Genomic DNA, 27,448 nt, shown 5'->3' with positions numbered 1-27,448 from the left:
CAGGTGTGGCTCAAAAAACAAACAAACAAACAAACAAACAAACAAACATATAGATAACACACTCAACACACTGGGTCACAAGAGTCCAGTACGTCAATCACGGGTAAGAGGAGGGAATGCAGAACGAGACTGAAAGAAAGGAAGCTGCCTGGTATCTGAAAGCAGGGAAGAGCGAAAAAGGGTTAGAGACAGAACAGCAAGTGAGGCGCTCGGCTTCCACCCCACCAACCTGGATTCAATTCCCAGTCACCAAGAGTGATCCCCCAGCACTGAGCCAGCAACCAGCCCTGAGCACACTCCACTCCTCAAAAAAAAAAAAAAAAAAAAAAGAGAGAATAGAAAATGCCTCCCTGAGGGCTGGAGAGACTCCTCAGCAGAATCTAGAAGGCCCTCTCCTTGTAGCTGCCACTCCTCCTCTGCCCAAATCCTATTATTCTATATGTTTGGGAAAAGCGGGTAGTGATAGGAGGATGAGGAGTTGGTGACTTCCCCTTTGGGCCCATTACTTTCCCACGCACTCCACTGCCGTCACCCACTCACCTGCACTGGCTCCTCCAAGACTCCGCTGCAAATCGGACAGATCAGGTCTTCATCAACATCCCCCTGGAATCGGGTTACATCATACCCCATGTCTCATCACTGAAACCTGGGTCCTAGAAGGAAGAACAGGAGAAGCGGGCAGTTCAGATGAAGCCTACAAGTACGTGCGAGCTTGGACTCATCTTCACGGTCCAGTCACATATTCACAGCCTACTGTGCGACACTTGGCTGGAGTGACAGCACAGCGGGTAGGGCGTTTGCCTTGCACACGGCTGACCCGGGTTCGATTCCTCTGTCCCCTTGGAGACTGGCAAGCTACTGAGTTTCCCGCCCACACGGCAGAGCCTGGTAAACTAACCTGTGGCATATTTGATATGGCAAAAACAGTAATAATAGTCTCACAATGGAGACATTACTGGTGCCCGCTCGAGCAAATCGATGAACAGGAGGACAGTGCTACCATGCTACTGTGAGACACTCAGGGAGAGTAGAGTCAAGACATTTAGTTCTATTGGGAAATGACATTACATAAACGCACACTAGGAATGCAGAAGTGAGGGCTAGAGTCGTATACAGGAAGTAAGGCACTTGCCTGGCAGGCAGCTGCAGGAAAGATGACCTTGGTTCAAATCCCCTGAGTATCATATGTGATACTCCTAAGAATAGGCATAGCTTCTGAGCAAGTGGGTGTGGTCCACCTCCCCATCCCTCCCCACAGGTGTGCTTACAAACCAACCAAACCAAACCAAACCACAAAGTGATAAAGTGACAGAATAAGCACTAAGCTTTGTGACAGAGATATGGATACCTAATCCAGGCTAAAAGGAAAGCACCTTCCAAACCTAGACGTGACCAATAAGACAAACAAGAGTTAGCAAGTATTGGGGGAAAATAAGGGCACCGGTTAGGAACATTAAATAGAACACTCAGGAACCAGAAAGAGAGTACCTGCATTAAGGCACTTGTCTTGTATAGTGGTTTGATCAGCTGGCAGGTTTGATCCCCTAGCACCATGTACGGTCCCTGAGCAGCGCGAGAAGCGACCCAAACAGAGAGCCAGGACTAAATCCTGAGGAATGCGGATGTGGCTTAAAACAATCCCCACCCCCAATTTTTTTTTAATTCTAAAAAAGAATTAGTACATCTAAAGATCCAGAAAGAGAACCGATGATGGAATAAATTTCGAAAAAGGGCGAAGAGTCCAAGGATGACATGCAACTGCCTGCAATGCCCAGTGACACTCACATGAACCAAGCACAGTTCTGGGCCTGCAGCTCTGCTGTCTAAGACCCGTGAGTGCACAATCCAGATACAAGGTTGGAGTTGGCCCAGAGAAGTCTTATGGAAGGAGTTTAGGCTTGATTGTGAGGGCTGGCTCTGGGAAGCCACTGAAGGACTTAAAAGAATGAAGTGTTGAAAGTTCCCTTCTGTTGTGTCAACTGGGAAAGACTAAAGACAGACGGAACACCTAGGCAGGAGAAATGGTGAAATCTTAGCTTGTTACACAGTGATGATGGTGATAGAACATGATAGATGGTGAAAGAAGGCAAGTACAGGAGAGCCAGGACTGAGAGCAGCGAGGCTGCCACAGGAAGAGGTGACTGAACAACAGCTGAGACTCCCAAACAGTGCAAAAGAGCACGTGGATCGTAACCAGTCCACAAAGCAACCATGTGGTCATCAACCCGTGGTATCTTGCAAATGATGAGCCGTGGTACTAGAGTGAACAGGGGTTTAAGGCGCTTCCTGGCACATTCCCAGCCACAGTTCTAGCCCCAGCACTGTATATGATCCCCTCAACTCCACCAGGAGTGATCCTGAGCACAGAGTGAAGCGTAAGCTCTGCGTACCACCAGGTGTGGCCCTCCAAACAAAACAAAAAACCTAAAACATTGAGCCAAGCACATCCCAGAAATTTAGAATCATGCTGTTCAATTTAAAAGGGTGGGGGCCCGAGAGAGCGAAATGGACTGAGCACAGGCTCTGCATGCAGGAGGCCGAAGATCAACACCCAGTGCCACAGAGACTCCCTTTCACTGGGAACAACACTAAACACAGCTGGGAAGAGCCCTGGACACTGATGGGCATGGGGCCCCCCAAAAAACCCTAAACAAATAAGAGTGGGAGAGAGGAAATGGAAGAGGGATCTTGACATACCAAGGCAAATTAGAGTACCAGCTTGGGTCCAAACTGTCTGGACCCATACACTTCCAGTTCGCATTAGCTATGTGACCTTGCTACATAAACTTCCTAAGTCTAAGTGGGTTTTGTTTGTTTTTTGGGTCACACTCAGTGGTAGTCAGGGATACAGGGTGCTGAGGACTGAACCAGGGCCAACCGCCTGCAAGACAAATGCCCCACCAGCACACTATCTCTCCAGGCCCATGTTTCTTTTTTAATAGATGCAACGAGTACAAATAATAACAGGTAACTCAAGAGATTTCTCAAGGAGATAATGCATATAAAACACTGAGCAGGACTGGAGCGATAGTACAGCAGGTGGGGCAACTGCCTTGCATGAAGCAGACCCAGATTCAATCCCCAGCACCCTGTATTATCCCCTGAGCACCACCAGGAGTAATCACAGAACCAGGAATAAGACCTGAGCAGAGCTGGCTGTGGCCCAAAACCTAAAAATTAGCAAACTATCTGCACATAGTAGGCATTTTAGATGACAGTACTCATATGTACACATTTCATTTCTCCAACTCAAAAATTCCTTAAAAGCAAAGTCGAGGGCTGGAGCAATAAACAGTACAGTGGGTAGCGTGTCTGCCTTGACCCAGGTTCAATCCCATACAGTCCCCCAAGCACTACCAGGAGTGATTCCTGATAGAGGAACTAGAAGTAATCCTTGAGCATTGTGGAGAGTGGCCCCAAAACCAACCAACCAAAAAGAGAGCAGGAATCGACTATTCTGCATGCAAATTAAGTACAAATAAATAAAATGTTTGGTTTGTTTCATTGTTGCTTTATGGGAGGCTACAACAGCAATACAGTGGGTAGAGCCTTTGCCTTGCAAACAGCTGACCCAGGTTCAAAACCCACCAGGAGCCCACCAGGAGTCATCCCTGAGTAGAGCCAGATGTAGCCCCAAAACAAAACAAAATGCTGCTTTATGGACCAGAATGACAGCATAACAAGCTGAGTGCATGCAATGGACGCAGGAGGTACAGGTTCGATTCCTGGCATCACATGGTCCCTGAGCACCATTCAGAGTGACTCCAAGCACAGTAGCTAACACCCCTGGCCTCCACCTCAGCACTGCCAGGTGTGGCTCCAAAACCAAATAAATTGTTTAGGGTGAAAGAGAAAGCTCAAAGGCCTAGAACAGATGTTCTGCACATGGGAGGCCCCCCAAGCCAGAAGGCATAGTCGCCTCTCTAAGTACAGCTAAGAATGGCATCCACCCCATATACCTCCCCCTAAAATATAAATGTTGCTTTAAAGGTGTTTCCCAGAAACCAAGGTACAAGGCACATCTACTATTTTCCCAGGCTAACATCCCTTTCCTAAACAGTACCATAACCCTAGGTCCAACTAGACACACAACCTACCCCAGGTCCCTGAATAATGTCTGACCTCCCCCGGGAGCACTTTCCCCTGACTGCCCAGCGGATGGATGGACAAGCCAGAGTGGCTGCCATTATTAAAGAGCAGACTTAGAGAACGGAGCCAATATTGAAGAAAGTAAAGCGGAAATGGGACACGAGAAACCTTTAAACGCCCTCGGTTCTGCAATGTCTAAAACATTAATAATCTATTGACTATCAGTGAGAGGGCCGTATAAATCCCCCCTTATGTTTAGGCAGGTTTGAGTTGGAGTTAGTCTCCAACTAATCCTGTTTAGGGGCTGGAGTGATAATACAGTAGGCAGGAGTGTTTGCATGGTCGACTGGAGTTCAATTCCTGGCATCCCATATAGTCGCCCAAGTCCATCAGGAGTGATCCTTGGGGACAATGATACCCTCCCAGCACCACTGTTTCTCTATGCACTGCTTCTCCAGCTCAGTGTCTTGTGCTTACTAGCAATTCCTCTAAACATGTTAACAAACTGAGTACTGCCAACCACCTGCCTGAATATATCCTATGACGGAGGGCAAAAAGGGGAACATTTACCGTACATTTTTGTTTCCTCAGGCCCTTGATCTGCCTCTAGTCAACATAATAGTGTGCATATACGTGTGTATATACATACATACATATATATATATAAAGCAAAAAGGGTAGGAGGGATAAAACAGGCATTAAGGTGCATCCCTTGCACACACCCGACGCTGGCTCAATCCGCGGCGCCATAATTGGTTCCCCAAGCACCACCAGGAGCCACTCTTGAGCAGAGGCAGGAGTAAGTCCTGAGTACTACCAGGTGCAGACTCCCATCACCAAACAAACAAAACCCCAATAAAACAGAAGCAAAGGGCATAATTTCCTAGAATAATCTATAAACAGTAGATTAGAGCAGTGCATAACCAGGATTACTGGGGTCATATTGTGAAATCTAACACCCATAACTGAGGCCCCTGTGATTTACTCACTGACTGGTGTTAGGGTGCGAGAGAAAGAGCAGCCAGTGTCCTGGTTCTAGGACATCAGTCACTGAGCTCTGTGCTAGGTGACCATGGCATCCATCCTGCAGCCACATTCTGGGAAGGTCCTCAAGCTCTGCGAGACCTTCCCCTAGATGACAGCTGACTGGGTCGAGGGAAAACATGCTGCCCGAGAGGCTCAAAAATGTACCATCCCGGGGCAGAGAGCTCAAGGGCTGGGTACAAACTTTGCAGGTGGGAACACCAGGTTCGATCCCGAGTGCTACATGCCCTCACCCCTCCCGCACATACTATCTGGAATAGCCCATGGGATTAGTCACACAACTGACTACAAGTTACTACAAGTCCACAAAAAGCTTGACACCAACTAAGTTCAGTTCGTAAGTGCAGTTTATCTTTCTCTGCTGTCACCTGGACAGAAATTCAAGCAACTTTTAAAGGGAAAGGCAAGAGCAAAATAGGGTTGAGAGGGCTGGAGAGAGAGCAAAGAAGGTAAGACGCTTCCCTTGCAACCGCAGACCAGGTTTGATCCCTCGCACCACATACGGTCCTTCCAGCATCACCAGAGGTCACTTGTGAGCAAAGCCAGGAGTAACCCCTGGGTATGGCCAGGATGTCCCAAGACCCTCCTCCATCTAAAGCTGGCGTGCAAGCTTTGCATGTGAGAACCCTGGGTTCAATACTTGTCACCCAAGATTCCTCAGTTAAGCTGGGAGAGAGCCCCTCCCCACAGGCACTGCCCCTTCAGTGTAACCTCCACGACTGCTGGTAAAGACCAGCTCAAGAGCTGATGGTTGTGACCCCTCCCCCAAAAAGAGGGTCAGAGTGAGAGCAGCAGGTTGGGACTCGACTTGCAGGTGGCTCATCCTGCCATTCCCAATGCCACATGTGTTCCACTTGCAGAGCCAGGAGTGTTCCCTGAGTGCAGAGCCAGGAGAAAGCCCTGAGCACAGGAAGAAAGGGAGGGAGGGAGGTAGGGAATGTATGCAGACAAATACATCAGACAAAGGGTTAATCTCCAAGATACAAAAAGTACTTGGGGCCAGGGCGATATACAGAAGCTAAGGCCTTGCATATGGCTGACGAGGGTTGATCCCCAGAACTCCATATGCCTCTGAGCCCCACTAGGAGTTATCTCTGGACGCAGAGTCAAGAGCAACCTCTGAGCACCACTGGTTGTGGTACACAAACAAAAATATATATATATATTTTAAATTTTTTATTAGTCATATGCCATGAGACAAAAAATATATATATATTTTTTGCTTTTTGGGTCACACCCAGCGATGCTCAGGGGTTACTCCTGCCTCTGCACTCAGGAATTACTCCTGGCGGTGCTTGGGGGAACCATATGGGATGCCAGGGATCGAACCCAGGTCGGCCGCGTGCAAGGCAAACACCCTACCCGCTGTGCTATCGCTCCGGCCCCAATATATATATATTTTTTTTAATAAAAAAATAAAAAATCCCCTGACCCTGAAAGAGCCTCCAATACGGCAGAGATGGGAAGGACGAGAGGAGAGGCTGTTAAAATCTCAGGGCTGGGACAAATGAAGACATTATTGGTGCCCGCTCGAGCAAGTTGATGAACATTGGGATGACAGTGCTACAGTGCAATAAAAAAATGAAAAGGTGGGGCTGGAGCAATAGACAGCGGGTAGGGTGCTTGACTTGTACACAGCTGACCCGAGTTGGATCCCCAGCACTCCATATGGCCCTGAGCGCCCCATGGAGTGATCTCTGGGTCCAGGGCCAGGAGTAAGCCCTGGGTACTGCTAGGTATGGCCCACAATAAATAAATCACTGTCACTGTCCTCCCGTTGTTCATTGATTTGCTCGAGCGGGCCCAATAATGTCTCCATTTTGAGTCTTGTTGTTTCTGTGTTTGGCATGTTGAATACGTCACGGGGAGCTTGCCAGGCTCTGCGGTGCGGGCGAGATACTCTCGGTAGTTTGCTGGGCTCTCCAAGAGGGGCGGAGGAATCGAACCCGGCTCAGCCGGGCCGGCTGCATTCAAGGCAAATGCCCTACCGCTGTGCTATCATTCCAGCTCAATAAATAAATAAATAAAAATAATAAAAAGGTGGGGTCGGACCAATAGTACAGCAAGAAGGGTGCTTGCCTTGCACTCAACGAACCTGGGTTGGATCCTGTAATCCCATATGGTCCCCTAAGTACCAGTAGGAGTAACTCCAAAACATTGCTGGGTATGTCCCAGAAACAAAAAAAGCAACTTGAGAATATCGTGAGGTGCCAACTCACCACCAAGAGTGATCCCTGGGCGCAGAGCCAGGAGCGGGCCTAAGCACCAATGGGTATGACCCCAAAAGCCAAAATAAAGGACAACAAACCTCTATCCTATCACTACCGCAGCGAGGCAGAATTGCTGGGTTGATTTTTGGTTTTACTTTTGGTTTGTGCTGTTACATGGTGCTCTGGGCCACTCCTGGCTCTGTGTTGCGAGCCCACGCAGTACTAGCCGTAATGACATGAAAAGGAAAGTGGCCAGATAGGACAGTGGGTAGGGAGCTTGGCCTTGCACAAGGCTGACCCTGGTTCAATCCCTGGAACCCTATATAGTCCCCCAAACTCTGCCAGGAGTGATCACTGAGTGTGGAGCCAGGAGAAAGCTCTGTACACCACTGGGTGTGTCCCAACACAAATAAAAAGGAAAAGAAGATCCTATGAAATGAGGCTCACAAAAGTCAAGGGAGGGCAGGAAAGGGAAAAGAAAGGGAGTTTTCTGGTTTTGTTTTTCCTGCCAGGGATCTGACCCAGAGCCCTCCCTGATGCAAAGCATGTGCTCTACTACTGAGTTACAGCCATGGGCAAGGAAAGAAGATTTTTGTTTAATGGATAGAGTTGCAAGATCAAAACACTTTGGAGAAATACATGTTTCACACAAAATGAATATACTTTACCCTACTGAATCAGACATTTTAAAGTGCTCAGCTGGGGCAGGAGACACAGTACAAGGGGTTTAGCACTCGCCAGGCACTCAGCTGACCTGAAGGCCCCCCACACCCTCAAGCCCCTGAACTGTTAGGTCCCGTTGGTTTAGCGTCAGCAGGAGTGGTCCTCAGCAATGCCTGGGACCACCCTCTCTAAAAAATTAACAGGAAACAGCAAACTTCGCATTATGTTTTTTACCCTCCCCCTTCCTCTGTATCATCTTTTGTTTTGTTTTGTTTGCTTTTTGGGTCACACCTGGTGATGCACAGGGGTTACTCCAGGCTCTTCACTCAGGAATTACTCCTGGCGGTGCTCGGGGGACCATATGGAATGCTGGGAATCGAACCCGGGTTGGCTGCGTGCAAGGCAAACGCCCTACCCGCTGTGCTATCGCTCCAGCCCCTCATGTTTTGTTTTTAGCACCAAAAACCCAAGGAATTGGGGCCAGGGATGATTCAAGTGGCAGAGCACACGCCTGTCGTTTGAAGGCCTGTTGCCAGAGCTGCACTCAGCGTGACCTGGTGGCCTGTCACTCAGGCCCGGGACTGGGGAGGTCACGGGCAGAATCAGAGCTGTGCAGCGTGGAGTCCTGGGTCTGATCCCAGTCACCAAACATGGCTGGGAGCGACCCTTGTGCTAGAGTGACCCGCAGACACTGCCAGCTGTGGTTACCAAGCAAAACAAAACAAAGAGCTGGACCCATCACCAGGCGAACAGAATTGACCACTGTGTGGTCCCCAGCATCACTATGGTGGCCTCTGTGGCCACCAATACTGCTGTGCCCAAAGAACACCAGGCCGAGTATTGCCAGGCTAACGCGGGACTTCAAAAAGTAAAGGCTTTGGGGTGTTTTGAAGGACTACAGCCACAACCAGCAATGCCTGGTGGACCATATGTTGAAAGGATTAAAACTGGGCCACACTAACCCTTAAAGCTGCATCTCCAGTCCCCTGCCCCAATATTTTTGTTTTGGTCTTTTTAGTTTTTTCTCTGGTTTGGGGGCCACACAGGCTACGCTCAGGGCTTATTCCTGGCTCCGTTCTCATTATTCCTGACGGTGCTCAGTGAACCATATGGGATGCCAGGGATTGAATCCAGGTTGGCTGTGGGCAAGGCAAAAACCCACGTGCTATACTATTACTGGCCACTGTCTTTTTGAAAATTTTTTATTTTAAAGATAACTTGTAGATAACTCAAAAGACTGGAGTGAGAACTTTACTTGCAGGAGGCCAGGGTTCAATCCCAGCATCAAATGGTCCCATGAACACCATCAGAGTGATCCCCAAGCACTGCCAGGTGTGGCCCAGTCATCAAAACAAACAGAACGGAGTAGAATAGTACTTTAAAGAATAGTTTTTACTTTTGAAATAAAAAAAATACTAATAGAATGTGATCATATCCAGAAGTTTCTCCCAATGACTTGGTTATGATCATCTTTTCTTGTGTTTTGGGGCCACACTTGGCTGTGCTCAGGGCTTATTCCTGGCTCAGGGATCACTCCTGGTGGTGCTTGGAGACCATATATGGTGCTGGAGATCAAACCTGGGTCATCAACATGCAACAGAAGAACCCTACTTGTTGTAGTATCTCTCTGGCCCCCAGAGTCTTATTTTGGAGCTGTGATAGCACAGGGGTCAGGTCATATGTGTTAAACTTGGCCCCTGGTTTGACTCTAGTACTACATGGATCCTCCCAAGGGTCTCCAGGTATAGCCCAAGCGACCCCCCCTCCCCCAAGAACCACAATGTGACATAGGTAATCCCTGGTACCACATCCTTGAATGATCCGGCCAGTTTGGCCAGTAATTGCCAGAAGTGATCCCTAGCGCCCCTAGGCGCTGTTTGGTAGGGCCTCCCTGCCACTTCTCAAACGACATTCTTCGTGTGTGTGTGTGTGTGTGGGGGGGGGGGGGGGTAAGGGTTGGGAGGGTTGAACCACACTCAGCATACTCCCAGGTGGACCACATACAAGGTCTTACTCACTGTATTATCTCTTTGGTCCCCCCAAAAGGCACTCTTAATTCTTACTTTTGCCTCAGAGATTGAACAGATTGTAACAGACCACGGGTCAAACCCCCCAAAGGAGAAATCCGTTCCACAGCACCTCATTAGTCTGTACTTAAACGACGATCACAATCACGACCATCCTGTTATTCGTCGACTGCCTCGAGCAGGCCCCAGTAACGTCTCCTTCATCCTAGCCCTGAGATTATATTCAAGGCTCTTTAGGAGAATGAGACCCATCATTGTTACTGGTATTTGGCATATTGGGTACGCCACGGGGAGTTTGCCAGACTCTGCCGTGTGGGCAGGTAACATTCGGTAGCCTGTACAGGCTGTACTTAAACACCCTGGAAAAGTCAAAACATGGTACACTCAGAAGAGACACGAAACAGCTAGGCCAGAATCTCTCCTCACATAGCAGTCTAGAACATTTATATCCCACAAAGAGAGACTAACCAACATAGAGGCTATGGAACTACTATCACCTTCCCTCTCTGCTTCAATCAAAGCAACCTGACAGGTTAGTGCTGTTCTGGATGACAGTCATGGCCATTCTCACAGTCCAGATAAAGGGCAGAAAAGGCAGAGGGGTCCAGAACCACTACCTGAAGGGTTGGGATGTTGCTCAGCTTGCTTTGCATGTGTGAGGCCAGGGTTCCAGCTAAGGGACCTCACCCCACCCAACCCCTCCACACATACACACAAAGCACTACGCGCCCTAAAACATGGTCTAAAATTGTCATCTCACTAAATTAAATAAAATTTACCATATATGGGGCTGGAGCGATAGCACAGCAGATAGGGTGTTTGCCTTGCATGTGGCTGACCCAGGTTTGAGTCCCAGCATCCCATATGGTCCCCCGAGCACTGCCAGGAGTAATTCCTGAGTGCATGAGCCAGGAGTAACCCCTGTGTATCGCCGGGTATGACCCAAAAAGCAAAAAAAATAAAATAAAAAAAATTACTATATATGGAAAGACTTCTAGAATATGCTATTAAGATTTAAAAGGGGCTAGAGAGATAGCACAGCAGGTAGGGTGTTTGCCTTGCGCACAGCCCACCCCGGTTCAATTCCCAGCATCCCATATGTTCCCCTGAGCACCACCAGGAGTAACTCTTGAGTGCAGAGCCAGGAGTAACCCCTGTGCATCGGCAGACTTGACCCAAAAAGCAAAAAAAAAAAAAAAAAAACCTGAGGGTTTGAGAACAGATTACTGGTTAAAGCAACTCTGGTACATCTACATAATGGAATACTATGCAGCTGTTAGAAAAGATGGTAAAGGTAAAGGTAAAGGCCCTCCCGTTGATCGTCGATTTGCTCGAGCGGGCCCAGTAACGTCTCCATTGGAGACTTTGTTGTTACTGTGTCTGGCATATCGAATACTCTCGGTAGCTTGCCGGGCTCGCCGAGAGGGGCAGAGGAATCGAACTCGGGTCGGCCATGTTGGCCGCTTGTAAGGTGAACGCCCTACCCGCTGTGCTATCGCTCCAGCCCAGAAATTTGCATATAAGTGGATGGACATGGAAAGTATCATGCTAAGTGAAATGAGTCAGAAAGAGAGGGACAGACATAGAATGACTGCACTCATTTGTGGAATATAAAGTAGCATAATAAGAAAGTAACACCTAAAGATAGTAGAGATAAAGGCCAAGAGGGTTCCTCCACAGCTTGGAAGCTGGTCTCATGTGTTGGGGGAAAAGGTAGTTGGGATAGAGAAGAAACCACGAAGTAAATGATGGTTGGAGGGCTCACTGGGGAAGGGAGATGCGTGCTGAAAGTAGGCTATGGACCAAACATGATGGCTACTTAGCACCTGCATTGCAAACCATAACACGAGAGAGAGAGAGAGAGAGAGAGAGAGACAGAGAGAGAGAGAGAACATGCCTGCCAAAGAGGCAGAGGGTGGGGAGGGGTGGGATTGGCAGGAGGATACTGGGAAAATTGGTGGTGGAGAATGAGCCCTAGTGGAGGGATGGGTTCTCGAACATATTGGATTGATCTGCAATCACTAACGTTTGTAAGTCTGATGACCTCTCAGTGTCTGCACTGCAAACCATAATGCCCAAAAGTAGAGAGAGAGTATGGGGAATATTGTCTGCCATGGAGGTGGGGGAGGGTTGGTAAGGGGGGTATACTAAGGAGATTTTTGGTGGGAATGTGCACTGGTGGAGGGATGGGTGTTTGATCATTGTGTGATTGTAACCCAAACATGAAAGCTTGTAACTATCTCAGGGTGATTCAATAAAATTTTTTTTAAAAAAAAGAAAGTTTGTAAGTCTGTAAAAAATAAATAAATTGGGCCTGGAGCAATAGCACAGTGGGTAGGGCGTTTGCCTTGCGTGCGGCTGACCCACGTTCGATTCCAAGCATCCCATATAGTCCTCTGAGAAACCACCAGGAGTAATTCCTGAGCGCAGAGCCAGGAGTAACCCCTGTGCATCGCTGGGTGTGACCCAAAAAGCAAAAAATTAATTAATTTTAAAAAAGCTGGGGGGGGGGGTAGCAGGTAAAGATATAATACAGTGGGTGGTACTCCGCTAAAATAAGAATTTTAAATTGTAAGAATTAAAAGAAAAGTATTAAGGTTAAAAGTCAGGGGGAGGGGCTGGAGTGATAGTACAGTGGGTAGGGCATTTGCCTTGCTCGCGGCCGACCCGGGGTTCGATTCCCGATTCCCGATTCCTGGCATCCCATATGGTCCCCCAGCACCGCCAGAGGTAATTCCTGAGTTGCAGACGCAGGAGTAAGTAAACTGAGCATAGCTGGGTGTGACCCCCTCTCCAAAAAACAAACAAACAAACAAAAAGTGTCAGGGCATGTTGACAGATAGTATAGTAGTATAGCAGCTGGGGTGCTTGCTTTGCATGCAGCCATCATGGTTTGTTCCCTGACATACCAAATAGTCCCCCACGCACTGCCAGGACTAATTTCTGAGCAGAGCCAGGAATAAGCCCTGAGCACTGCCAGGAGTGGCCCAAAATACAAAGCAAGAAAGTCAATGGGGGCTAGAGAGATAGTATAATGGGTAAGGTGCTTGCTTTGCATACTTTCAGTCTGGGTTTAATCCTTAGCTCTTCATATGGTCCCCAACACCTCCAGGAGTGATCCTACAGTGCAGAGCCAGGAACATGAGCCTGAGCATGCCCAAAAACAAAAACAAAAGAAACGAGAAAGTCAAGAGTTTACAGATGGTGAGGCACTTACATTGTATGCAGCTATGTTGGCAAGATCTTGGTTCAAACTCTGGAACTAACTATAGTCTCCTGAGCACTACCAAAGACCACTCCTTAGCAGAGATCCAAGAATAAGGTCTGTGTACCACACAGAGCATAATTAAATGTTTTGAAAAAGAAACTGTTCACTTACATGTCAAATACTGGGGCCAGAGAGCACAGTTGGGTGCGATACTTTGCATGGAGGGGGCTTAGATTTGATCCCCAGCACAACCTGGTCCCTTAAGCACTGAGCCAGAGGTAGCCCTTGAATGAAGACTACTGAGTGTGCCCCATCCCCTCAAAAAAAACGTTTCAGGGGCTAGAGCGATAGCACAGCAGGTAGAGCATTTGCCTTGCACGCAGCCGACCTGGGTTCGATTCCCAGCATCCCATATGGTCCCCTGAGCACCGCCAGGAGTAATTCCTGAGTGCATGAGCCAGGAGTAACCCCAGTGCAATGCTGGGTAAAGGTAAAGGCCCTCCCGTTGATCGTCGATTTGCTCGAGCGGGCCCAGTAACGTCTCCATTGGAGACTTTGTTGTTACTGTGTCTGGCATATCGAATACGTCATGGGGAGCTTGCCAGGCTCTGCCGTGCGGGCGAGATACTCTCGGTAGCTTGCCGGGCTCTCCGAGAGGGGCGGAGGAATCGAACTCGGGTCGGCCATGTTGGCTGCGTGCAAGGCAAACGCCCTACCGCTGTGCTATCGCTCCAGCCCTCGCAATGCTGGGTGTGACCCAAAAAGAAAAAAGTTTCAAATACTATGTATGTTATATATAGCACATTAACTTATATGATATACATGTATATTATATCTACAACAAGATTTAAAAATATATCCTTTGCCCACTTGGGGTCCAGACTATCAACGCCCATGATCTGCCTCCGGGCGCCGTCTCAGCAATCAACAGCCTCAATCCAGAGACTTAGCAGTGAATCTCAGAAGATAGCAGCTCACTGGAGATCTCTCCAGACCCCATTCTGAGCCAATTCCACCAGGGCACCTCAGATGGAGCCGATATGCCCTCTCCGCCTACTCCAGATGAAACCCCAGTGGCCACGAGCTTCCAGAAGCAAAACCCAGGTATACGGGTTCCAGGACTAAGACTCCAGGCCACATGGTGGAGGCAGAAACAAGCCGTCCCTTCCCGTCTCCTGCCAGATTGGTGTCCTGGCTGTCACATCCATGATCTGCCTCCGGGAACCATCTCAGTGCATCAGCAGCCTTGATCCAGAGACTCCCAAATGGATCTCAAAATGGATTAACTCCCTACAGAGATGTCTCTGGACTCCAGCCATTCACAATTTTAGAATTCCAGAAGCATGCAGCCACGTTTGCAACCTCTCAGGATATTCTTAATAAGCAATAAAAAATAATCTAGCATCTGACCCTGGCAGGCAGGCCTTAATGGTGGTGGGCAAATTCAAGCAAACCACAATGACCGAAATTAGAGAGTATGGGGGAAATTGTCTGCCATAGCGGCAGGGGGAGGGCTGGGATGGCGGTGGGGGGTGGGGATACACTGGGGACATTGGTGGTGGAAAATGTGCACTGGTGGAACGATGGGTGTTCGATCATTGTATGATTGACTCTCAAACATGAAAGCTTTGTAAACGTATCTCATGGTGATTCAATTAAAAAAAAAAAGAAAGAAAGAAAATATGTCCTTATAAGTTGATCCAAAGAATTAAAACAACAAAAAGAGTCAAGGAGCAAGAGAGAGCACAAGGGTTAAGGCATTGGCTTTGCATAGTATACAGCTGACCATGGTCTGATAGACAGACTCCTGAATCCTGAGCAGAAAGACAGAACACCACTGGATGTGACCAAAATGAACACTGATAGGTGTGGCGCCCCCCCACATACACACACAAAATAAATATACTTTTGTGTTTTCGGGTTTTGGGCCATACCCAGCAATGCTCAAGGGTTACTCTTGATGGTGCACAGGGGACCATACAAAATGCCGGGATCGAACCCAGGTAGTGCCCTACCTGCTGTACCATCACTCCAGCCCCAACATACATCTTTTTTATTTTTATTTTTTTTAATATTTTTTACCCATTTCTCACCACCACGGATCCCAGCATCCTTCCCACCCCCCACTCCCCCCATCCCACCCTACCTCTGTGGCAGGGCATTCCCTTTTGTTCTCTCTCCCCATTGGGTGTTGTGGTTTGCAAAAGAGGCAATGTGGCAATCAAGTTTGGTCTATAGTCTACTTTCAGCACAACATACATAATCTTAACTAGTGATTCTACTTATTGAACTTAGTCTAAGGACACAATTTCACAAAGATCATAAAAACAACATATGGAGAGGCCAGATAGTACAGTAGGCCAACGTTTGCACACGGTCAACTCATGTCAACTCCCAGCACCCCGTATGATCCCCCCAAGCCTGTCAAGAGAGATTCCTGAGCAACACCAGGTAGGGCCCCCAAATTGGGGGGAAAAAATGTACCTGGAGATGGTTCAAAGAATTTAAGCACATGTGGTCCCCAGAGAACCACTGATTGGGGCCACAACCCTTCTCAAAAACAAACAAAAAAAATGCCACAATATATCAGGTTGGTCTTTTTTTGGTTTAGTGATTTATTTTGGGGTTTTACTTTGTATTTTTGGTTTGGAGGTTACACCCAGAGGTGTTCAGATGCTACTCCCTGACACAGTGCTTAGGGATTGATCCCAGCAGTGCTCAGGGAACAAGGTGGTGCTGAGATATAGCACAAGCCTCCTACCTGCAAAGCATACTCACATAGTCCTTTGAGATACATCCCCAGCCCCGTATCGTTTTGGTTTCTGTTTGGGAATGCCCCGGGTTACAATCATCCCAAGATCGTTAAAAATGGCAATAAAAGTGAGAAACAGCTTCAATATCCAAAATTCCTATATGAAAATGGGGTACCATAATAGCATAACCATGAGATGTAGGACCAGGAAAAGCTCAAAGAGAGACCGTGCTCTGCACAGAGGCTCAGGTTCGATCCTTGGCGTCCCATATACGCCACAAGGAGTCATTCCTGAGTGCAAAGTCAGAAGTAACACTGGTCCACTGCGTACAAGCAAATGCCCGACCACTGTACAATTGCTCAATCCTCCCCTCCACATGTTTCTAAATAAGTTGTTTCTTCCCTGTCAACTGCCACTGCACTATCCAGTTATCTACTGGCTGCTGCAATCCAGTGGTGAGCTGAGACTAACCCTAGCTTGAAACAGGCCTTTTTTGAAATCATGTGCATAACTCTGTCCAAAGAAAGCCACACTCTGAAGAGATTAAGGGGCAAAACAGGGTTTCTCTGATGACCAAAATAAAAGAAAAAAAGAGGATGAAATGGGGCATGGTGCTGCCAACATGTCAATCTGTACCTGTGAGGTGAGTGCATCAGCACCTGATGGTGCCTTCAGACTTCTAGATACCAATTGCTGCTGTGCCTTTGGCCAGACTCCAACAACTTGGGCCCAAGTTTACCAAGAAAGTAAACGGCCAGGTTCGATTCCTCCGCCCTTCTCGGAGAGCCCGGCAAGCTACCGTGACGTATTCAACACGTCAAACACAGTAACAAGTCTCACGATGGAGACATTGCTGGGCCCACTCGAACAAATCAATGAACAGGAGGACAGTGCTACGGTGCTACAGTATTCCTTATGCAATAACTTTTACTTAGATATACATCATTATATATACCGATATTCCATTTCGTTAAGAAGCATTTATATACAAAATGAATATAAATACATGTTCATATAAGAGGTCGGAGATACAGTACAGACGGTAAGCCCCTGCTTTGCACATGGCTGGGCTGACAGGGGTTTAATTCCCAGCATCGCAGATGGCCCCCCTCCCAAGCACCATCAGGAGTCATCCCTGAGCCTATAGAGCCAAGAGTAAGCTATAAGAACCGCCAGGTGTGACCCAACACCCTCCCCTTCCCCGCCCCCCCAAAAACCTGTCTCTTTTTTCATTAGGGGCTGAGGAGCCCAGGGGCATCTCTGTGATACAAGGTTGGCTAAAGGGCTGGCACTGCAGGGCTGTGCTTTGGGGTAGAAAAACACTGCACCCGAAGCATTCCCTTTTAGTAGTTTTAATCTCAGTTTTTCTTCCCCCCCTTTTTTTTGCTTTTTGGGTCACACCCAGCGATGCACAGGAGTAGTCCTGGTTCATGCACTCAGGAATGGTGCTCAGAGGACCATATGGGATGCTGGGAATCGAACCTAGGTCAGCTGCGTGCAAGGCAAACGCCCTACCCGCTGTGCTATTGCTCCAGCCCCTCCCCCCTTTTTTTATAATGTAAGTTTTTGGGTCTCACCCAACAGAGCTCAGGGCTTACTCCTTGAGGGCTCAGGGGACCATATGTGGTGCTGGATGTTAAATCTTATCTCGCTGAAGGTTGTGTGTTCACGGGCTCACTGGATGGCTCTTTCTCACTGCCTGCGTTCGGTGCTCTTGAGCCCTGTGTGTGGTCTGGATTGGGACGGCTGTTCTTTCTCTCAAGTTTGAGCCCCTCTCGCTCTGACTCTCTATCCCCGAGCTTACAGTCTTAGTTTATATAGCAGTCACATAAGCCGGTGACATAAAGGTGGGTTGAATATTGACAAATCAACAAAGAGAGCTAAGACCACTCCTCCAGGAGATTCATGATCACGACCAGCCTGTTATTCGTCGACTGCCTTGAGCAGGCCCCAGTAATGTCTCCTTCGTCCTAGCCCTGAGATTTTTTTTTAAAAAGTGCCATATTTAAGGCTCTTTCAGAGTTAGGAGAATGAGACCCATCATTGTTACTGGTATTTGGCATATTGGGTACGCCATGAGGAGTTTGCCAGACTCTGCCATGTGGGCAGGTTACATTTGGTAGCCTGCCAGTTTGTCCAAAGTAGGAATGAGATAATAAGATGTCGCACGGCCATGAACGCGGCCACGTGCTTCTGGGAGCTGGGTTTTATAGTCTCTGAGTTTTGGACAGGAGATTAACTCAAGGATAAAATCTCATCTAAAGAGATTACTCCAGATTACTAGGAGATCCACTCAAGGGTGGGATCCCAACAAGGGTGTGTTCTTCCCTCAGTTAGTAATCTACTTAAATAGTTGTAATAAATCTACTTCTAATATTTCTAGCAATGTCATTCTGTATGAGCACAGTAAGAGATATAAACTTAGTTTGGTTCTTCCTGAGAACATCTCACTCTACATTCCGCATCCTCAGGCCGGTTAATCTTCCTAGCTCCAGCAGGGTCCTAGTCTCGTCGTTACTTACTTTTGGATCATGACAGCATTTGTCCATGATCATGCCCTCAACTTATAGGTGAGTATCGTGGCTCTTTGGCCTGGCCCATTTCGATGCCAGGGTAGCTCACAGCTTGCCCTGGGTCCATTCAGTCCCTCATCGGGACCCTGCTTTTGGGGTGCTAGGAACTAAGGGCAACTGAGTCAAGAAAGCAGATGCCCAAGAGTAAATATTATTCGGAGTCAATCAACTCCCAAGTTACAAAGCATAATATTAACTGTCTTCCTGTGTCCACACAGAAAGGACATTGCTTACAATACAAGTTCAGTGTCCTTAGATGGGTGTGACCCAATAAACCTAAGCTATCTGAGGAAGGACAAAACGGTGTTATCCTACACTGGATATCTAGCAACACGCAGGACAAGCGCCTTATCTGCTAATACTATCTCTTCAGCCCCATCAGTTTTTCTTCTTAGGTTTTCCCTACTTTTCCTATAATGGTATTTTAATTATACGTTAATAATTACGTCACCGTTTACTGAGCATTACTATTTTCCAGGTACTATGCTAAGCATTTCTAGTATATTAAATATTTTTATTCCCTTAGGAGGGTCCAGCCAGCAGTTCTGGAGGCCATTCCTAGCAGTGCTCAGAGACTGAACCCAGGACTGTGGCACGCAAAGCATGTGCTCTAACCCTTTGAAACATCACCCGGGCTTAATAATCTAATTCTTACAACTCTATGAAGTCAGCATAATTATTATCCAGTCTACAGATGATTAATAAAATAAAAATAAATAAAGGCCCTCCCGTTGATCGTCGATTTGCTCAAGCGGGCCCAGTAACGTCTCCATTGGAGACTTTGTTGTTACTGTGTCTGGCATATCGAATACTCTCGGTAGCTTGCCGGGCTCTCCGAGAGGGGCGGAGGAATCGAACTCGGGTCGGCCATGTTGGCCGCTTGTAAGGCGAACGCCCTACCCGCTGTGCTATCGCTCCAGCGGGAAAAAGTTTGCCCAAAATCAAAGCGCTAAGAAGTGGTGAAGCCAGATTCAAACCCAAGCGGACTGGCTCCAGAGCCGAACCTTTTGATCACTGTGCACAATACCCTCTCAAACTGAGAAAGGCAAGTTGCTAAACAGTACCTAGAGGAGGGGCTGAAATGACAGTACTGTGGGTAGGGTGCTTACCTTAAACAATTGTGCTTGATCCCCAATACCTTATGGTCCCCGAAGCCCTGCCAGGAGTGACCTGAGCAAAGCCAGGACTAAGCCCTGAGCACTGCCAGGTATGTCCCACCACACCCCCAGTAAAAAGAAAAGTATATGTAGACTTTTTTTGGGGGGTGGGGAGTGTGCTACCCCCAGTTTGGCTCTTAGGGGTGACTCCCACTGGTTCTCAGGGGACCATGCAATGCTGGAGATAGAACCTGAGTCAGATGTGTGCAAGGCAAGCACTTTAATCCCCGTACAGTTCTTTGGCTTTGTAGATATTTTAACTGAGATTATACTTTCAATCTAGGTACTATAAGTCTCAAAGATTCTTTTTTTGAGCAGAGGGCGTAGCCTCCCAAGAAGAGTTCAGGGCACCTGGGACCAGTTGTTCCTAGTGATTCTTGCTAACCAGGGTGAGCGGTTCAGTGTGAGTATCCGAGGATGTGGTGCTGTTTCGGCACCACGGTGCCAGGAACTACAAACCTTCTTCTTTTTTTTTTGGGGGGGGGGGGGGGGAGGGTAAGGGCACACCCTGAAGGTTCAGAGCTTCCTCCTTGGTTCTGCAATCGGAGGTCACTCCTGGTAGTGGGGATTATATAGTGCCAGGAATTGAACCCAGGTGAGCTGCGTGCAAGGCAAGTGCTGTACCTGCAGCATTATCACCAAGGTCCCCAAAATTTAATTAAAAAATAAATCAGTTATCCTGGTGCACCATTCTCGAGTTGCCCATATTCCAGCTTAGGGTTTTTAGATTTCCCCTGTAACTGTTCGTAGGGCTGCATCCTCCTTCAGTGCCCCCCCTTACCCCCTTAAGTCTGTTGAGTTTTTTTTTTTTTTTGCTTTTTGGGTCACAGCCGGCAATGCACAGATGTTACTCCTGACTCTGCACTCAGGAATTATTCCTGGCGGTGCTCAGAGGACCATATGGGATGCTGGGAATCGAACCCGGGTCAGCCGCGTACAAGGTAAACGCCCTATCCACTGTATTATCGTTCCAGCCCCAAGTCTACTAACTTCTTAAACAAAAAAGAAAATTGCGATTCCCAGCATCCCGTATGGTCTCCCGAGCATCACCAGGAGTAATTCCTGACTGCAAAGCAGGAGTAACCCCTGTGCATCTCCAGGTGTGACCCAAAAAAGAAAAAAAAAATCACTTTAAAAACAAGTCAGTTAAGGGGGCTGGAGCAATAGCACAGTGGATAGGGCATTTGCCTTGCATGCGGCTGACCCGGGTTCGATTCTCAGCATCCCATATGGTCCCCTGAGCACCGCCAGGAGTAATTCCTGAGTGCAGAGCCAGGAGTAACACTGTGCACCGCTGGCTGTGACCCAAAAAAGAAAAAAAAAAGTTAGTTAAAAAATTAAAAAATAAATAAATAATGAAAACAAGTCAGTTATCCTTAGGATTGTGGATGCAGTTCAGAGGCAGGAAGCAGGTCTCTATTTGTCAAGCATGAGAAACAACTGTTGGTTGTAAATAACTTTTGGAAGCCAGCTCTGGCCTGGGCAGCCAGTCATGCTGCTAGGCTGCGCCCTGGAGTTATTCCTCCCTATCTCGTCTCCAAGTGCTGCACGCTGTCAGAGGGACAGGTTATCATTCCAAGGGGCATGTCTCATAGGGCTCAGCCGCTCCCTGACCTGGAGGCAGAAGCCTCAAAAAAAAAAAAAAAAAAACACAGGGAAGTTATAGTAGGCTGATCTGGCCTTCAGTCCTTGATACAGAGAGCATATCGCCCCTATAGTATCACGGTAAGTGATCCCTGAGTCAGTTTTTAAAAAATTAAAACCAAATCAAATTGAAACGCTGAACTCAAGCAGCATGAGTGGCAGGGGTGTCTCCTTTAGGCATTTAGGATTCTGTTAACTCCTGACCTAAACATTCTAAACCTGGAGCTCGTAGGGTAGTGCACTTACCTGTTTGACTAGGGTTCAGCATCCCATATGGGCCCCTGAGCCAGGAATGATTCTTGTTTTTTTTTTCTTGTTGGGTCACTCCTGGTGATGCACAGGGGTTACTCCTGGCTCTGCACTCAGGAATTACCCCTGGCAGTGCTCAGCAGGGGTCCATGATGCTGGGAATCTGAACGTGGGTCGGCCACATGCAAGGCAAACACCCTACCCGCTGTGCTATTGCTCCAGCCACCAGGAATGATTCCTGAGTGCAGATTCCAGGAGGAAGCCCTGAGCACCACTGCATATGGCAAAAAAAAAAAAAATCCTAAACTCAAATTGGAAACTGTACACACTGTCTACACAACCTCCCTTTAGAAAAACATTAGAGACACTTCTACCCTTAGTTTATATTTTAGGGTAGCTGGGCACACTGTTGACAATTCTTGGCAAAACATGAGGGTAAAGTCAGCTGGACTTGCCAGTTTCCCTGTACCAATACTCTCTTCTCTAGGCCCTGAATGAAATAGGTGTGTGGCGGGCCAAGGGCTGTCCAATTGCCATGCCTGCAAACCACCAGTTTGAGCTTCAGGGATAGGGGCGCCCAGGAACTTCAACCTCTAGTTCAGGATGTCTTAGGTACCTCAAAACTAAACCATCTTATCTCTTTCTCCAGCTGATGAAAGTCAAGTTCTTCTCATAAGCAGCCTTAGGTGATCTCAAAATAGTTCAAAATTCACCTGATCCAGAAAACTACAAAATCGTGCAAAAAATAAAAAGCCGTTAAAATCTTCATGTTCTTTTTCTTTTCCCAGTTTTGGGACCAACCAAGCCAAGTTTTGGGGCTTCTTCATGCTCTGTGCTAAAACTTAAGTATTCTTCAGGCAAAGTATATGCTCAATCCATTGATCGTTCAAGCCCCTTCTCGTTCATTTTTAAACACTCAAAAAAAAAAAAACCCAGATACAGAGAGATAGTACAGCAAGAAGCGGTGCTTGTCTGCCATGTGGCTGAACCTAGTTCAATCCTGGCATCTTGTATGGTCCCCCAAGCTCACCGGGAGTGATTAGTGAGTACAAAGCCAGGAGTAAACCCTAAGCATTGCTGGATGTGGCTCAAAAACAAGCAATTTGTGCGGGCCAGAAAAATAGTACAGGGGTTAAGAAGTTTGGCCTGCATGTCCCTGACCTCAGTTCGATCCTAGGTATCACATATGGTCCCCCATGCACCTCCAGGGAGCTCTTCAGCACAGAATCAGAAATAGCCCCTCATCACTGCCAGGTATGGCCCCAAACTCCCCCAATTAAAAAAAAAAAAGACTCATGACATTGCCCATGCCAGCAAGGAGATACAAACTCCATATCGCCAAGTACTTGAAGGATGTCAATATCCAGAAGCCATAAGTGCTACTCCACTATTCCAAAGGCAATGGTTAAGTCTGCTCAGGCCGGAATTTTTACTGCATGTTTCAAAATGCGGACAGTAAGACCAGAGAGAGACAGTACAGTCAATAGGGAGCTGACCTTACACGAGGTAACCGAGGTTAGATCCCTGAAACCCCATTAGTCCCCCAAGCCTACTCAGGTGTGAACCCTGACTGCGGAGATGTGTATTTGTGCGTTAGTCATGCAAAGCTTTACGCAGAAAGGAGGTTTTAAGAACCAGATTGTCAAAAGCAAAAGGAACTCAGATTAGCAAAGAGATAAAGCATCTAATGGGATTCTAAATCAGGGCTCTTTACCTTCCAAGTGTTGGGGGGCAGGTTCCCTGATCACAAGGCTCCAACCCCCTGAGGCCTCCACTCAGTGCCACACAAGAGACGCTTCCAGTGACCCATCTCGTTGACTATTCTCCAACTGAGCCTTCCTTCCTAGTGACCAGCTCCATCGCCAAGGGGACAAATGTGATGTCACAATCAGGAGCACTCTATTAACAGGAACAAGGAAGAAAAAAAAAAAAAGAAGTGAGTCAGGGGAACTACTTCCATTTGAAAGCAAGACTGGCCAGACTTGGACATGACTGTTTGTGGGGAAGATGACACAACTTCACTAGGGACCAGAGCTTTCAGGGTTAGGCGTACAGGACTTCCCCCTAGTAGTGAGGTCATGGGGGCAGGAGAGATAGTACACCTGGTAGGGATTTACCTTGCACACAGCTGACCCAAGTTCAATTCCCAGCATCCCGTATGATCCCCCCAAGTACCGCCAGGACTAACTCCTGAGCATCACTTGGTGTGGCCGAAAAACCAAAAAATAAAAGTGACATAACCTAAGGAATCCCAATCCAGGAGACTTAAATCCCATATGGTTCCCTGAGCACCACCAGGGTTGATTCCTGAGTCCAGAGCCAGGAGGAACCCCTGTGCATCGCCAGGCGTGACCCCAAAAGCAAAATATAAAAGGTCAAAGATAGAGGCTTTTTCCGCTCTGCAGAAACCCGTGTTCTCTCTTGTACACCTATTTTCTCTCACTCTCTCCTCTCGTGTCTTTAATACTGAGTTTCAAATAACTACCTCACAAATACACACACGATTCAAGACAAAATGATCATTTTATTAGTGCACACAAGTATTGTCAATGACTGTCTATAAAATTCACAGATCTATGCTTAACATGTACTATATGATTCTTTGCTCCTTCCAAAGTACTTTCACAGGGGTGGAACGATAGTACAGCGGGTGGGGCGTTTGCCTTGCACGCAGCCAACCCGGGTTCGATTCCCAGCATCCCATATGGTCCCATGAGCTCCGCCAGGACTAATTCCTGAGTGCAGAGCCAGGAGTAACCCCTGTGCATTACCGGGTGTGACCCAAAAAGAAAGAAAAAAAAAATTCTGGGGCCTGGGATGTGGCTCGGCAACAATGCACTTGCCTTGCATGTGTGAGGCCCTGGGTTTGATGCACAGCACACCAAGATAAACAAAAAAAGTGGCATTATGCCCAACTTGTAAATACTATCTTTTGATTTGTTTGTTCTATTTTGGGGCTCTGCACTCCAGGGGTCACTCCTGGAAATGCTCATATGGGGATAGAACCTGGGTCATCCGAGTGTAAGGCAAATGCCCTAACCACTGGATGTACTATCATCCAGTCCCTGTAAACCCTACTTCATCAGAAGATACTCAAGAATACAGGTGTAGGACAGGAGACTCAATGGACTGAGCACATGACTTGCACATGGGAGGCCAGGTTTCAATCTCCAGCATCACATATGATTGCTCCAGGAACCACTAAGAGCCACTCACAAGCACAGAGCCAGCAATGGTCCCTGAGCACTGCTAGGTGTGGCCCCAAAACAACAAAAATAACATTAAATTTAAAACCTCATTTAAAAGGGGGGGTAGGGCCAGAGTAATGGTATCGACGGTAGGGCGTTTGCCTTGCACGTGGTGGAACAGCACTGGTTCTCCAGCATCCCATATAGTCCGCGCCAAGTACCGTCAGAAGTAATTCCTGTGTGCAAAGCCAAGAGGAACCCCCGAGCATCACCAGTTATGGCCCAAAAAGCAAAAAAAATGTTTAAAGGGTGGGGGGTGCAGAGCAATACAACAGTGGGTAGGCACTTGTCTTGCACGAGGCTGACCTTACTGCAATGCCTGGTACCCCATAAAGAACTCAGGATCCCTGAGCCAAAAATGTTTTTAAAAGAAGTTAAAAAAAAGAAAAAAAAAATTTTTCATTAAAAAAAATTGAAAATGTAGCCACATATACAAGTCTATAATCCTATGAGTCCTAGCTTTAAAAATAAACAGGAGGGGGTTAGATAGCACAGTGGGTAGGGCGCTTGCTTTGCAAGTGACAAACCCGGGTTCGATTCCCAGCATCCCAGCATCCCATATAGTCCCCTGAGAGTAATTCTGAGTGCAGAACCCTGTGCATTGCCAGGTGTGACTCAAAAAGCAAAATAAATAAATAAACAGGAGGGTCTGGATTATACAGCATACAGCAAATAGGACATTTGCCTTGCACATGGCTGACCGAGGTTCAATTCCCAATACCCCAGACGGTTCCCCAGCACCACCTGGAGAGATCACCACCTGGAGAGTACAGAGCTAGGGATAATCCTGAGCATCCTGGGTGTGGCTCAAAAACAAAAAATAAATAAAATGCAATAATGGGAGACTGGTGGTAGCATTGGTATTTAAACACTATATGCCTAAAACTCAAATATGAATAATTTTTTTAATTACAGTACCGCAATAAAATTTTTCAAATAGGGGCCAGACAAAATTTTAAAAAGCACACGCACACGCACACACACACACACACACACACACACACACACAGTGGAGGGCATAGGAGGTAGTACAGGAGCTAGGGCACTTGTTCTGCACACAGCTGAGGCAGTAACAACAGTTCAAATACTGGCGCACTGGCACCACAGGGTTCCCCAAGCAAACACAGTGTGGCCCCCAAAAGAGAGGTGCCAGAGAGAGAGCTCAGCAAGCTGAGTGTGTATTTTGCACGTAGGGCACCAAGTTTGATCCTGATGGTCAGTCCCTTGAGCAACACCAGCAGGTCTGGCCCAAAAGTCACGGTCACAGTCCTCCCGTTGTTCACTGATTTGCTCGAGCGGGCCCAGTAACACCTCCATCTCCATCGTGAGACTTGTTACTGTGTCTGGCCCAAAAGTAAAACAAAAAAATAATAAAAAGCTAGTGAGCTAAAAATTGTTCTAAGAGAGGTAATGGGGAGTCCAGAAGTAGCAGGTGGATGGGGCTGGAGCAACGGAACAGTGAGTGTGGTGCTGGCTTGGTCTTCTAGCCCGTATTCTCCCTTGAACGTGCTTTTCTCTGTTTCTTTGTTTGCGATTTCTACTCAGGAGAGGCCTGTGTTCTCCCTCGAACATGTACTTTACCCTTTCTCACCCATCGCAGCTTTCTAAATTAGTTTCAATAAAAACTTTCTTGCTTCAACACCACCAACAAAAACAGAATAAAAACAATGGTGCTTGCCTTGCATGAGGCCAACCAATATTTAATCTTTAGCACCACATACGATCTCCCAAGTCTCACCAAGAGTGATGCCTGAGTGCAGAGTCAGCCTGAGGGGGAAAGAAGGGAGAGGGGAGCGCAAAGTGACAGAATGGAGGGGAGGGAGTTAGCCTTGCACCCGGTCACATGGCCAACCAGAGTTCAATCTCTGGCATCCCATATGGCCCCCCGAGTACCGCTAGGAGTAATTCTTGAGAACAGAGCCAGGAATAAATAACCCTTGAGCGTTGCCAGGTGTGACCCCCCCTTAAAAAAAGCCAAAAGAAAAAAATAAAAATCAGGGCTTTGCACATGACTAACCCAGGCTGGATCTCCAGCACCACATAAGGTTCTCTGAGCACTATCGGGAGGAGCTAGACTAGAGCACTACAGGATATGGTCCAAAACCAACCAACCAAACAAACAAACAAAAAAAAGCAGTGAGGATATATTCCAAATTAAATTTAAAAAAAAAAAAAAAACATTGAGGGGGGGCTGGAGAGATAGCACAGCAGGTAGCGTTTGCCTTGCACGCGGCCGACCCGGGTTCGATTCCCAGCATCCCATATGGTCCCCTGAGCACCGCCAGGAGTAACTCCTGTGCATCGCCAGGTGTGACTAAAAAAGCAGAAAAAAAAAAAAAAAGGGGGGGGGCCAGGGTTATAATACAGTAGGTAGGGTGCTTGCCTTGCATTTGGCCAAACCAACTTCAAACCCCAGAACCCTATATAGTCCCCCAAGCCTCCCAAAAGTGATCCCTGGGTTCAGAGCCGAAAGGAAAGAAAAGGGAATATCTAGTATAGTGAGTAGGGTGTTTGCCTTGTATGTGGCCCACCTGGGTTTGTACTGGCACCCAGTAAGGTATATCAAGCACCACCAGTAAAGAG

The 27,448-nt window shown here is 47.5% G+C and overlaps 1 protein-coding gene across 3 annotated transcripts in view; it reads right to left on the bottom strand.

Moving 5' to 3' along the window:
* Positions 1-27,448, bottom strand: part of RNF41 (ring finger protein 41) — a 43,560-nt gene that overhangs the window by 12,325 nt on the left and 3,787 nt on the right. For 2 of the 3 annotated variants that reach the window (XR_008793286.1, XM_056120066.1), the window contains exons 2-3: positions 23,332-23,516; positions 541-653 (exon numbers count right to left, since the gene is read on the bottom strand). Coding sequence is in view for 2 of the 3 variants with exons in the window: in XM_056120066.1 (XP_055976041.1) it covers positions 541-630 (90 nt within the window). In the remaining variant the exon portion in view is untranslated. The remainder of the gene's footprint in view (positions 1-540; positions 654-23,331; positions 23,517-27,448) is intronic. The other variant, XM_056120067.1, reaches the window with a different exon arrangement.

The sequence above is a fragment of the Sorex fumeus genome, unplaced genomic scaffold (assembly GCF_029834395.1).
Source record: "Sorex fumeus unplaced genomic scaffold, SorFum_2.1 ptg000042l, whole genome shotgun sequence".
Taxonomy (NCBI): Eukaryota; Metazoa; Chordata; class Mammalia; order Eulipotyphla; family Soricidae; genus Sorex; species Sorex fumeus.
Note: the sequence above shows the minus strand (reverse complement) of the source record. Positions and strands in the feature narration are given on the sequence as shown.